At 44.9% G+C, this 13158-nt stretch overlaps 1 protein-coding gene across 1 annotated transcript in view; it reads right to left on the minus strand.

The window, feature by feature from the left end:
• Positions 1-13158, minus strand: part of ZNF687 (zinc finger protein 687) — a gene marked incomplete in the record, with an annotated part of 1307099 nt that overhangs the window by 598463 nt on the left and 695478 nt on the right. The window contains 1 exon segment of the mRNA XM_044080513.1: positions 12805-12967. Within this exon segment, the coding sequence (XP_043936448.1) occupies positions 12805-12967 (163 nt within the window).

The following is a 13158-nucleotide window of genomic DNA, read 5'->3' on the forward strand; positions in this document are numbered from 1 at the left end:
AAACAAACAACTGCTGAGACTGCCTAAAATCCTTAGTCCAGCTCAAATAATTACGCAATTGCCTGTGTACATCTAAAGTGTGCAAAATCTTTTCCACTTTATTTTGGGGATCTGCATAAAAGTAGGCAAATGAATAGTTTGGTTTAAAGCCACACTAGAAACCACCTTAGGCATAAAGGAAGGATTAGTAAAGATACCCTATCCTTATGAAAAATCAAAAGGCTCTACCGCCATAAGGGCCTGCAACTCAGAAACCCTTCTTGCAAAAGTAATGGCCAACAAAAAGCAGTCTTCCATGACAAATATTTCAATTCAGCAGTGGCTCAAAAGGTTGTAGAGTAAGTTTCTCCAACACAAAATTGAGATCCCAAGCAGGAGTAGGAGCTCGGGTCTTATATTCTTGCCCCTCTAAGAAATTGCTTGAACAAAGGATAAACAATGGTGGGTCACAATCATAGTGAGCTGAAATTGCTGCAGCATGAATCTTAATGGAAGAGAAAGACAAACCTTTGTCCAATAACTCAGTAAGATATTGAAGAGCCACACTCAAATTAGGCTCAGAAATCTCCAAATTGTTTGCTGCACTCCAAAATAAAAATCTCTTCCATTTTACTTGCCTTGTACTAGGTCTTCTGGCTTCCATAATCACATTTAAAACTTGTTGAGGAAGTTGAGACCTGCTGTCTTTCAAAACAGAATATGCCAGGCTGTTAGATGAAGAGATTGAAGCTTGACATTGAGCAGGTGACCCCTCTGGGACAACAGGTGTGGAATCAAGGGTAAAGGCCATGGAGGCTTCCTTACCAGACTCCTCAGTAATGGGTACCAGTGCTGCCGAGGCCAATCTGGAGCTATTAAAATCATCCTTGGCTTGTCTTGTCTGACCTTTAGAAGCACCTTTGGGAGAAGAGGCAGAGGTGGAAAAGCATACACATGAAGATTTTTCCAACTGAAAGAAAGAGCATCCACTTTCCAAGCTGTGTGATGAAACCTCTTTGTGCAAAACTTTGGCAGCTGGTGGTTTAGTGGAGAAGCGAACAGATCTATGTCTGGAGTTCCCCATGACACTGTCAATTTTTGAAATACATGAAGATCCAGTTTCCCCCAAGCGGCGTCCATGATTTGTCTGCTTAACACATCTGCTAAGGAGTTCTGTGCTCCCAGAAACCTTGCCTGAAGAGTTAGTTGCAAGCTGAGCGCAGTCTCCCATAAAATCATTGCTTGCCTGCACAATGGGTAAGAATGTGTTCCCCTTGTTTGTTGATGTACCACATGACAGTTGTGTTGTCTGTTAGAATCAACACCTGCCCTGGAAGAAGTAACTCCTTGAAAGCCATTAATGCAAACTGGACTGCTAACATCTCTTTCATGTTGATATGTAGATGCTGTAGTCTGGCAGGCCACTTGTCTTGTATCCACTTTCCATTTAGATGAGCTCCCCAAGCAATGTCCGAGGCATCTGTCGTTAGAATCTGACTCGCCCTCTGGGGGTCACAGAGAGTCCCTTGTTTAGGTGACATTCCTGAGCCCACCACAAAAATTCCTTTTGAATGCAAGGTATTATTTGAATGACAGTGTCCAAATCCTGGCAGTGCTGTGTCCATACATTTTTGAGATACCATTGCAGCTTCCTCATATGCAGTTTGGCATTGGGAAGCACCAGAATACAAGATGCCATGAACCCTAAGGCTTGAAGGACTGTCCTTGCAGTCAGCCCGAGCTGAAGGGATAGTTGATGGAAGTAACTGGAAAGATTCTTTTGTTTGTCCGGGTTAAAAGGCCATCTGGGCTGCTGTATTCAGTCTCACACCCAGAAAGCACATGTCTTGAGAGGGTACTAGACTGGACTTTATTTGAATACCCTAGGCATCTTAGCACTGCTATGACATAATCCAAATGCTGTAGAAGGTCTTCCTTTTCTTGAGCTAGAATCAGGCAGTCGTCCAAGTAAGGATAGATTTGAATTCCTTTTAGCCTGAAGTAAGCTATCACTGGAGCCAGAACCTTTGTGAATACGCTAGTGGATAATGCAGAGAACTGATAATGAGAATTTCCAGCACTTCCTGCAACTTAGTCTTATAGGCACATGAAGGTAAGCTTCCTTGAGATCTAAAGTTACCATCCAGTGATCCTTGCCCAGCAGAGGTAAAAGCTGTTGTAACGTCAACATTTTGAACTTGGGAATGTCCAGATAAGTGTTGAGGATAGATAAAATCAAAATTGGCCTCCACGTGTTCCCCTTCTTTACTAGGAAGGAAGAGTAAAATCCTAGGCCCCTTTCTGGCACAGGAACTGGCTGAATTGTGGAGCAACAGAGAAATTTGCTTGTGAGCCCTTGTTTGTATGTCTGGCATGCCTTTGAAAGGAGGCATGGTATGGAAATAAAACCTGTAACCGTGGTGAATGATATCCAGAACCCATCTGTCTTGGGTAATTAAATCCCAATTTTCTTTGAAAAGAGACAGCCTTCCTCCCAAAGGTGCTGCCAGGCGAGAATGTACTGGCAGCTGAAAAGGCAGGTCATTGGGTCTGCTTACGAAAGGACTGACCCCTGCCCTCACCAGAAGTCTGAGCAGGGGAACTCCCTGTCCTAGGCCTAAAGAACCTTGAGCTCTGCCCCTACCACGCCGTCTAGACCTACCCTAGACTGGGAATCATAAGCAGGATAAGTCCATCCCTTAGTAGGCCAATTTCTACTAAACTTGAGGCTGCACCTGCAAAAATCCTTAACAGTTTGCATAGACTTAGCCTTGTCCTCCATTTTCTTTAAGACTGCTTCCACAGCAAACAACACATCAGACTGCAAAGGAGCATCCAAAATCCTTGTTTTAACATGCTCAGCTAAATTCTGATCTCTCAACCAGGCATGCCTAAGAACAGAACCAGTGGCAGCCACCCTCGAGGAGGCCTGCACAGCATCAAAACCACATTGCAAGGAATGTTTACCCACCTGTTCAGACACATGAACTAAATCCTGCAACTCTTTACACTCAATACCTTCTGCCAGAGCATCCACCTTAGATTTCAATTGTGAAAGGAGATAATTCTGATATTTTAACATGTGAAACTGACAATGCAACCCCCGCATGGCTAAAGTGGAAGAAGTATACACTTTCCATCCCCATCTATCCAAAGCCCTTGCCTCTTTATCAGGAGGAACAGGATTTTCAACAGAGGCCTTCACACCTTTAGGCCCCTGAGAGACAGTTTCGGTCTGCCCTAGGACTCTTAAAAGATACTTATGAGCTTCAGGCACCCTATAGTACCTATCCGGTTTAACTGGGGCAGGAGGCAAAGAATCAGGATTGAGGGAAGCCTCTGCAAAAACATCTTCCACCACATTCAGAACAGGAGGTATAGCTAAAGGCCTATGCTGGGGTAAAACAAGTATTCCCTAAGGCTCTTCCTGGGATCAGAGAGATCTTGACCTTGCCATTTAAAATGCTTCCTCATGGTATGCAGAGTCTCTGAAAATGAAAATCCTCAGGAGGAGAAGCTGAAGGAGTAGAATCATCCACATCAGAATCAGAATAAGGAGGATACTCCTGCAAGTCTTCAGAGACTCAGAAGCCTCACATTGCTCAAAACTCTCAAACTCAGGTTCCACCCTAGGCCTCTTATCAGGAGGGGGCATAGAACCTCTAATCATAGTAATCAAATCCTCTGCCATTTTAAGCATATGTTTCTTAGGCAAAGACCCTGAAGCACTAGGAGAAACCCCCACTGAAGTTAAACTTGGCCTGCCTCTCAAAGAAGCCTTGGAAACAGAAGGGAGGCTCTAACCACCTTAGGAAGAGAGGGAAGAACAGCCACCTGAGAAGCCCCTCAGCCTGGCCTACTTCCCTCGAGGATACATCCTGTAACAGTAAAGTCTCTCCCTGAGACTCCAAAGAAACACCTGGCAAAACCTCCGGCTCCACTGAGCCTTTCTAAAAAAGATCGTCGCCTGGGACTGTTTCTTCTTTCTAGGCTTTGCTGCTTTGTCCTTGGCGCTTTTTGGCGCGCCGCGCGCCCTCCGGCTCCGCATTTTATAATATATAGCTTCCCAAAACTAACCTGGCACAGTCTAACCTTCTCTTAATAGTGCGTTTGTTAAATCTAGCACAAGAGGCATCCAACAACGTCCGTCAGGCCCTAAACAAGGTATACACAAAGTATGGTAATCCCTATGAGGTATCTGTTTCCCACAAGAAATACAGTTATTCACTTTTTCTGACATCCGGTTAAATACTGAGGCAAGAAAAAACCAAAATATTCCCCAATGGGGTACTTAGCCAACTTTGATTCGGTCTGAAACTCTGACTTCAGAAACTTTCAGAACGCCAACCTGCACTCGCAAAATTGCTTCTGCATCGGACCATGCGGCAAAAAAGACTGAGGATATGACGTCGGTCATGCGCATTAGTACCCTGACGTTCTGACGTCAGTCTAATGCGCCCTGACCGACGCCAGCCATATACTTTGGTATTCGGGCCGACTGGACAGCGGACTACCCAATAGTTAGGACTGCAGCAATGTGGAATGAAGAACATCAGATATCCCCAGCTAAGGATAACAGGGAGAGGAGTGGACCCAAGGCATAGAGGGGAAGGAGGGAGGGAAAACCCGACTGCAGTTGCGTATCTATCGGACATCTACATTTATGGTAGGTACAAAACTGTACTATGTCCTTCAAGAATGCAACTGCAGTCATAACATATGGGTTGAATACCATAGCTTAGCTGGGGGAGGTGGTATGCTCTAAGAAAAGGATGGTGTAGCTATCAATCCCTGCAGGACTGCCGAAGCAAAGCCTGCTCTGGATCTGGAATATAAAGGGAGGTTGTAGTGTTTGGAAAATGTATGCATGGAGCTCCATGTAGCAGCTTCTAGAATGTCTTTTGTAGGCACCCCTCTTAAAAATGCTGTAGAGGTGGTTGTAGCTCTGGTGGAGTATGGTCTGACATTGGCTGGCACACACTTTCCATGGAAGGAATAACAGAATCTGATGCAATGTCCAATCCATTTTGAAACTGTCTGTTTGGAAATTGCTTTTCCTTGTACTCCAGGGGCGTAAGCTACAAAAAGCTGATCAGACTTCCTACTGGTCTTGGTTCTGTCTAGGTAGTAGCGAAGTTGTCTGTGTATGTCCAAGGTATGTAACAGTCTTTCCCCTTTGTTCTCAGGATTGGGAAAGAAACTAGGCAGATGAATTGCTTGATTTAAAGAAACCCTAGGTACCACTTTTGGCAGAAAGGTAGGGTTGGTTCGTAAGGAGACCCTGTCTCTGTGAAAAGTTATGAACGGTGGTATTGCCATTAAGGCCTGTAGTTCCAAAACCCTTCTTGCTGAGGTTATGGCCAGCAGGAAAGCTGTCTTCCAGGAAAGAAATTGTAAATCCACAGAAGCTGCTGGCTCAAAGGGAGGTAGAGTAAAATTTTCTAGGACAAAATTGAGGTCCCAAGCTGGTACTGGTGCCTTTCTTGGGGGCTTTATATTCTTGATTCCTCTAAGAAATTGCCTTAACAAAGGATGTGAAAACACAGTTGGATCAGTGTTGTATCTAGCTGAGATAGCTGAAGCATGTATTTTTATGGAAGAGTAGGAGAGTCCGTTATGTAACATATCTGCCAAGTATTCCAGAATGAGTGGGATGCTCAAAAGTGATGCATCATGACCCTTGTTGGTATTCCAAATGCTGAATCTCTTCCATTTGGCTGAATAAGCCTTTCTGGTGGATGGTCTGCGGGCTTCTGTTAGTATCCGCTGAACCTCCTTGGAGAGAGGTAAATTGAGGTTATTTATGGGATTTCCCAAGCTGTTAGCTGTAGCGTCTGGATGTTGGGATGAACTGTCCTGAAGTTGTGTTGAGTCAAAAGTTGGGGCCATTGTGGAAGGGCCCACGTTTTGTTGTGACATATGCTCCGTAGTAGTGGGTACCAGTGTTGTCTTTGCCAGTCTGGAGCTATTAGGATCTCCTTCGGCTGCTCTGCCTTGACCTTTAATAACATTGTGGTCATCAGTGGCAGAGGTGGAAATGCATAAATTATTAGGGAACTCCAGTTGAATGAGAGGGCATCTATTGTCCATGCTTGTGGATGATATGTCCTTGAGCAGAACTTTTGTAAGTGATGATTGAGGTGGGAGGCAAATAGGTCTACGTCCGGCCTGCCCCATGTCGAGGTGAGTCGTATAAAAATGTCTGGATGTAGCCTCCATTCATGGGGGTCTAGGAAATTCCTGCTTAGACTGTCCGCCAGAACATTGTCTTTGCCTGGAACAAACTGGGATTGTAACTGTATGTTTAGACCCAGTGATTTTTCCCAAAGATTCATTGTCAGTCTGCAAAGGGGGTAAGAATGAGTGCCCCCCCCCCGCCTGTTTATGTACCACATCACAGTGGTGTTGTCTGTCCGTAGTAGTAGGTGGCCTTGTTGAAGTTGTTGTCCAAAGGCCTCGATGGCATGCATTACTGCTAGCATTTCTTTTTGGTTGATATGCAGATGTGTTTCCTTTGGAGACCATTGCCCTTGAATACATCTGCCCTCCATGTGCGCCCCCCATCCAAGGTCTGAGGCGTCTGTGGTCATGGTCTGTGTTATCTGAGGTTTTTTGAACGACATACCTATGTTTGACTGGCTTACTGTGGCCCACCATAGAAATTCCTTTTGAAGACATGGAATGAGTGGAATAGTTGCTTCTAGGTTGTTGCTGTGTAGAGACCATAAGCTTTTTAAGTACCATTGAAGCTTTCTCATGTGTAGTCTTGCTAGTGGAACCAGGAGAATGCAGGATGCCATGTAACCCAGGGCCTGTAGGAAACTCCTTGCAGTCATCTGGGTGAGCTTTGCTAAACTTTTGAAGTAATGAGTTAACTTCTTTTGTTTATCTTCTTGTCAGGTAAGCCATTTGAGAGGCTGTGTCTAGATTGGCTCCTAAGAAGGTTATTTGCTGGGATGGCTTTAGCTTTGACTTTTGAAAGTTGACTGTGTATCCCAGAGCCTGTAGCAAGTGTATGACATAATTCAAGTTTTTTGTCAAGGTTAGTTTGTTGTCCGCTTGTATGAGGCAATCGTCCAGGTACGGGTAGATTTGAATCCCCTGGAGCCTGCAATGAGCAATTACTGATGCCAGGCATTTCGTGAATACTCTGGGCGCAGTAGATAAGCCAAATGGCAATTCTGAGAATTGATAATGCTCTGGCCCTGCAAGAAATCTGAGGTATCTTCTGCAGCTGTGTCTGATAGGGACATGCAGGTATGCCTCCTTGAGGTCCAGAGTAATCAGCCAAGACCCCTTGCCCAGCATGGGAAGGAGTTGCTGTAAAGTAAGCATTTTGAACTTTGGTACTATGAGAAAAGTGTTTAAAGCGGACAAGTCCAGTATTGGTCTCCATTGAGTTTCTTTTCTTGGAACAAGAAACAGTCTTGAGTAAAACCCCTGACCTTGCTCTTGTTGTGGAACTTTTTCTATTGCTTTGATCTGAGCAAGCAGAGAAATTTGCTTGATAGCCTCTGCCCTCTGATTTTGTGGAAGGTTTGGCATGCCTTGTTTTCTTGGCAAGGTATGAAAATGGAACCTGTAACCGTGGTCTATAATGTTCAAAATCCATTTGTCTTTTGTCAGTTTGTGCCAATTTTTTGAAAACAGGATAACTTTCCGCCCAAAGGAGCTTCTTTTTGCTCCTTGGTCAGCGGAACTAGAGGAAAGTCATCGAGATTGCCCCTGCGGGGCAGGAGAAACCCCTGTGTCACTTCTTTGGTTTGCTGGTTGCCATTGTCGTCCCCTGTAGGATCCTCTGTATTGCCCTCTTCCTTGGGCACGCTTGTTTTTGCCCCTTTGAAATCTTTCAGGATTAGGAAAGGACCAGTTCTTAGAAGGCCAGTTCCTGCTGAATCTGGGCGGCTGAACCTGGAGGAAATCTTTGACTGTCTGAACTGACTTGGCTTTTTCCTCAATGGACTTTAACACATCTTTAGCATTAGCACCAAAAAGCTTGTTCTTTTCCAAGGGTGCATCAAGAAGTTTTGCCTTAACATGATCTGGTAAAGGTTGTTCTTTTAACCATGCATGTCTACGAATGACCGCCCCTGTCATAGCTGCCCTACATGAAGCCTCCAATGCATCATATCCACACTGTAGAAAGTAATTGCTAACCTGCTGAGAATTATGCACAGCCTCCTGCAAAGACTTCCTATCTAAAGGTTCAGGAGAGGCCAATCTTTTCTGTAAATCATCTAACAGGAAATCCTGATATTGAAACATGTGAAAGAGACAATTGAGAGCTCTCATAGATAAAGTAGTGGAGGTGTAAACCTTCTTCCCCAATCTCTCTAAGGACCTTGCTTCCCTGTTGGAAGGCAAAGGGTTTTTGGAGGTGGTAGCTGAAACCCCTTTAGGCCCCTGGGAAATTGTTTCTAAATCAACAGCATGGGCCCTAAAGAAATGAGAATGGGTTTCTGGGACCCTATAGTATCTGTCAGGCTTGACAGGAGCAGGAGGAAGAGTATCAGGGGTAACACTGGAGTCAGAGTATAAGTCATCCAAAACATCAAGCACAGGAGGTATAGCTAAGGGTCTGTGCTGGGGCTTTTTAAGGAAGGTTCAAAGGCGCTTTCTGGAATCTGAATATTCCTGGCCTTGCCACTTAAAATGCTCCCTCATGGAATGCAGAACTTCCCCAAAAGAAATATCCTCAGGAGGAGAGGCCGAGGGAATGAAGTCCTCTGCATCTGAATCCTCATAGGTCTGGAAGGGCTCTTCCTGGCTTTCGGAGTGAACAGAGTCCTCACAGAGTCCTCAGAATCTTCATCTGAAAAAAGAGGGTCAGAGGGTTCAACCCTGGGCCTCTTATCAGGAGGAGGCTGGGATCCTCTCTCAGGATGGACCTGGGAACCTCTGATCAGGGAAATTAAATCTGCGGCCATAGACATGATTTGAGTTTCAGGTGTAGGCTGAGGTAAGGTTTTAGCAGTAAGATGCTTGGACTTGCTGGCTGCCTTAGCACGTGTGTAGGCCTTGATAGACATGGACATGGGAGGCCTAGCCGCTCCACGTGCAGGAGTGACCTTATCAACAGCAATGGTCTCGGGCATTTCCTCGGTTTCAGTATCCGGAGGAAAATCAATAACTGGCGTCGGAGTGGCCTCCGGTATCGGAGGTATCAGTAATGCGGTGTCTTCGGTTTGGAGCGGTGGAATAACCGCCTCAGAGGGAACCGGGGCACTCGCGGTTAGTTTTGGCGTGGTGTCGGTGGAAGACGCGGGCCAAGGATGTCAGTCCCGGTCTTTTCGTTTCTTAGGAGTCTGCATTGTCGGTTGTTCCGACGGCATTGTATAATCAAATTTTTCACCGAAAAAGTCTTCAGCAAACTCCGCCCGGCGCCTGAGAGTGCGCTTATTGAAGCGAGCACAGGTGGCACAGGCCGAGACGTCGTGGTCTGGGCCAAGGCAAGGGAGGCAGTAAGAGTGGAAATCCTTATGAGGTATTTGTTTACCACAAGACAAACAATTATTTACTTTTTCAGTAATTTCTGACATCGGCTGAGGCAAGAAAAGGTCCCCAAACAGGGTACTTAGCTTTTTTGATGACTTCGGTTTCGAAGAATACAGGAGCTGACCGACCGGCACTTGCGAACTGCTTCTGCTTCGGGCACCGCGTGGCAAGAAAGACTGAAGAAGATGGCATCGGCTGATGCTTATGTACTCCAGCCGCTCTGACATCGGAGAAATGTGACATCAGCCGACGTCGGACCCAGACTTTCGAATCCGGCTGACCGAGGGCTGCCTGAGGCAGGACAACCCATATGTTATGACTGCAGTTGCATTCTTGAAGGACATCAAGTTGTTCCATAGCATTTGAGTTTATAAATTCTAGGAACCTTTGGGCTAGGGTGTTGGAGCTAGAGTAATGCTCCCAGTCTATGTTTGGGTAGTTGAAGTCGCCCAATATAATGGTGTTTGGAGAGACCTTCATATTTTCCAGTGTTCTCAGGAAGGCCGAGTGGGATTCCTGGGTTTGGGAGGGTGGTCTGTAGCAGGCTATAAACTGGAAGGCAGTTTTACCCACTGTTAGCAGCACATGGATAGTCTCTGATGCTTCGTGCTGTGCCACCAACCTGGAGGTGTGGGTATCTTTGACGAATACTGATACTCCCCCACCCTCCTTTTGTGGTTCGGACCGAGTTTTGGGGCCGAAAAGCATGGTATGAGGTATAACCTGGTAGTGCTGGGGTGCTCTCAGGAGCCTTGAAACAGGTTTCTGTTACTGCACAGATATCGATGTTCTCCATGCTAAGGAGAGTTTCGAGTTTAGGTTGAGGTTTAGACTTCTGGCGTTGAGTAACATTACTCTTAGCTTCTTATCCCTTGTGATGCCTATGGAGGTGGGTTTGTCCTTTGAGCCTTGCCTAAAAAAGGCACTATGGGAGTGGCAAGAGCCTTTGGTAAGGGAAAGGAACAGTCATTGCTGCTCTCTGCCAGGGCCCTGTGGCCTAGAACTTCCCTGCCTGGGGTTTCTTGAAGACCACTACCTGGTGTCTTTGTGAAAGCTGCTGCCTTTGAGGCCTTTCTCTCCAAGGCTTCCTATGGCTAATTTTTGATTGAGAGGGAAAGGACCAGTGTTTGGTGGAAAAATTCCTACTAAACCTAGGAGGCTGAACTTGGGGGAAGTACTCGACAGCTTGCATAGAGTTTGTTTTATCTTCCTTCTTTTTAATCACAGCCTCACGCTTTGGACCAAAAAGGAAGCTGATATCGAGGGGTGCGTCTAGAAGTTTAGATATGAAATGGTCTGGTAGGGTCTGTTCTGTAAGTCAAGCATGCCTTCTAATGACAAAGACAGATACAGCAGCTTGACTAGAGGCCTCCATAGCATCATAGCTGCTGTGTAATGAGTGCCTAGCCACCTGGAAGCTGGAATAGCAAAGGTCCAACAACTCCTTGGAAATGTTCTTGTTCTCCAGGGAGAAAAGTTTCTGCTTCCTTTATCTAAAATACTTTGTTGGTATTCACATGAAACTGGCAGTTAAGGACCCGGACCCTCATAGCTCAGGTAGAAGTGTAGACTTTTTTTTACCAAACCTATCAAGGGCCCTGCTTTATCAGTAGGTAAATTGTTCTTTTAAGAGCTGTCTCTTGCTCCCTTGGGGCCTGGAGTGACATCCTCAGTGTCAGCAGCAGGATTTTTTAAAGAAGTATTCATGTGAATCCACCACCCTGTAAAAACCTGTCTGGTTTTCAAGGGGCTGGAGGATGAGAATCTAGATTCAGGGAAGAGTCCAAAAAATACTCTATCGCCTCCAAAACAGGAAGAACAGCCAAAGGTTTGTGTTCTGGGAGGTCAAGGAACTCCTAACCCTCTTTTTAGATTGTGGGTATTCCTGTGCTTCCCATTAGAAATGTTCCTTCATGGCATGGAGTGTTTCCCCAAAAGTGATGTCTTCAGGAGGTGAAGCTGAAGGCATATTCTCCTCAGTATATGAATCTTCAAAGAAAGTACGTAAGGGTCTCTCCTCAATGACAGGCCCCTCTTGGTCAGAATTTTCATCTGAATCAGAAATCTTGGAAAAAAAACTTAGGGGTAGGATCTCTCTTCCATTTCCCTGGGGAAGTCTCCAAAGGGAGTTTCCTAGCTCTGACTAAGGAGATAAGATCCTCAGCTAAACTGATCAGGTCTTGCTGACAACCTGGCGAGTGGGAGCCAGTAGGCCTAGGCATAGTTACTGAGGCAGAAACCTTTGTAGAAGTAGCTTTGGCCTAGGCACATCTGCAATCCTGATGCCAGTGACTTTGTAATGCAGAACCAACTAAGGACATTGTGATCCAGACCTAGACAGGTGATACACAAAGTGTGAAAATCTTGGTGTGGGACTTGTTTACCACAGCAGACACAATTGTTAACCTTATCTGACATGAGTTAAAGCAAGAAAAAGAGTTTCCCAATGGGGTACTTAGCTTTTGAAGACTTCTCTCTGGTGTGGACTGACCGACTGCACTTAAACACTGCTTCGGGCTCTGACGGCAAGAAAAGAGTGATATTATGGCACTGGCTGGCTCCCTTTATACCCAAACATACTAAAGCCAGGATAGGGAGTCTGCCAGCCTTAGAGGAAGGAGATTTTTACTCTGATAGTTGGGCCGGCCAAGGGCTTCCACAGCAGGAAATCCCACAAGTCAAGACTGCAACAGTGAAACAACTACAGAATGTAACAAAACAAGCAGAAAAAATCCAATATTAGTACTTAGAAGGTCTGAAAAAGCAAAATTTTTGACGAGGAAAGCACATTTATTTTAGAGGGCAAGACAATATGAAATAAATTAAAGACATCTAGATGAAACTCTAGCTGTGGTGGAGTAACAGTTGAAAAGTATATAAGAACAATATGATTTAGTATCAACACATAAGAAAACGATGGCATGAGAAGGTATTACGAGGAAGACAGCTGAAATAGTGGAACCCGTGGAAACGCAAGTCTTATTATACACATCTGCCATATCGCAAGGTAAGACTGCTTTCATAGAATGTCATTTTGAACAAGTTCATACAGTTCTATTACTGTCAGATTTCTCATATGGAATGAAGAGACTCTACTGGAAAGTGTCATTTAATGAACTGCGCTGCAACAAAAGACCCACATTTCAGTCTTCCTTGATTTACATATATGCAAACATGTACACCACATAAAAGCAATTAGCAGATTAGTTAAGCATTTAGAAGCCCCAACAAGTTCATCCTATTCTCCAAAAACGCCATCTAACAAGATACAACCCACAGGGAGAAAAATGCTTTTCTGGTATCTTAACAAATCTATTTCTAGTACTCTACCTTAAAATGTTCCAGCATTGTGCGCTTTTGTGCAAACAGTAGAGGGCAATCAGGACATTTGAACACATTGACCCTCTGATTCACAAGGTGCTGATCAAAGTGCGAGGAAAGTAATGGTTTGTGGGTAAACACTGTGTCGCACATTGCACATTTGTAGATCATTCTGAAGAAAAAACAAAAAAAATCATTTATGCAGCCTTCTGAAACTTAAACATAACATAGTCACACTCAACATCACATACATTAAGTAAGAAACCCCTGTGATCAGCTCTATTCTCAAAGTTCTCAATGACAGCGTTATTGTAAGGAAAGTACAGTTGTGAAAGTAAACTTACCATAACAGTTGTCTGAACA

Source organism: Protopterus annectens, chromosome 8.part0 (genome assembly GCF_019279795.1).
Source record: "Protopterus annectens isolate FY-2018-M chromosome 8.part0, PAN1.0, whole genome shotgun sequence".
NCBI lineage: Eukaryota > Metazoa > Chordata > Ceratodontiformes > Protopteridae > Protopterus > Protopterus annectens.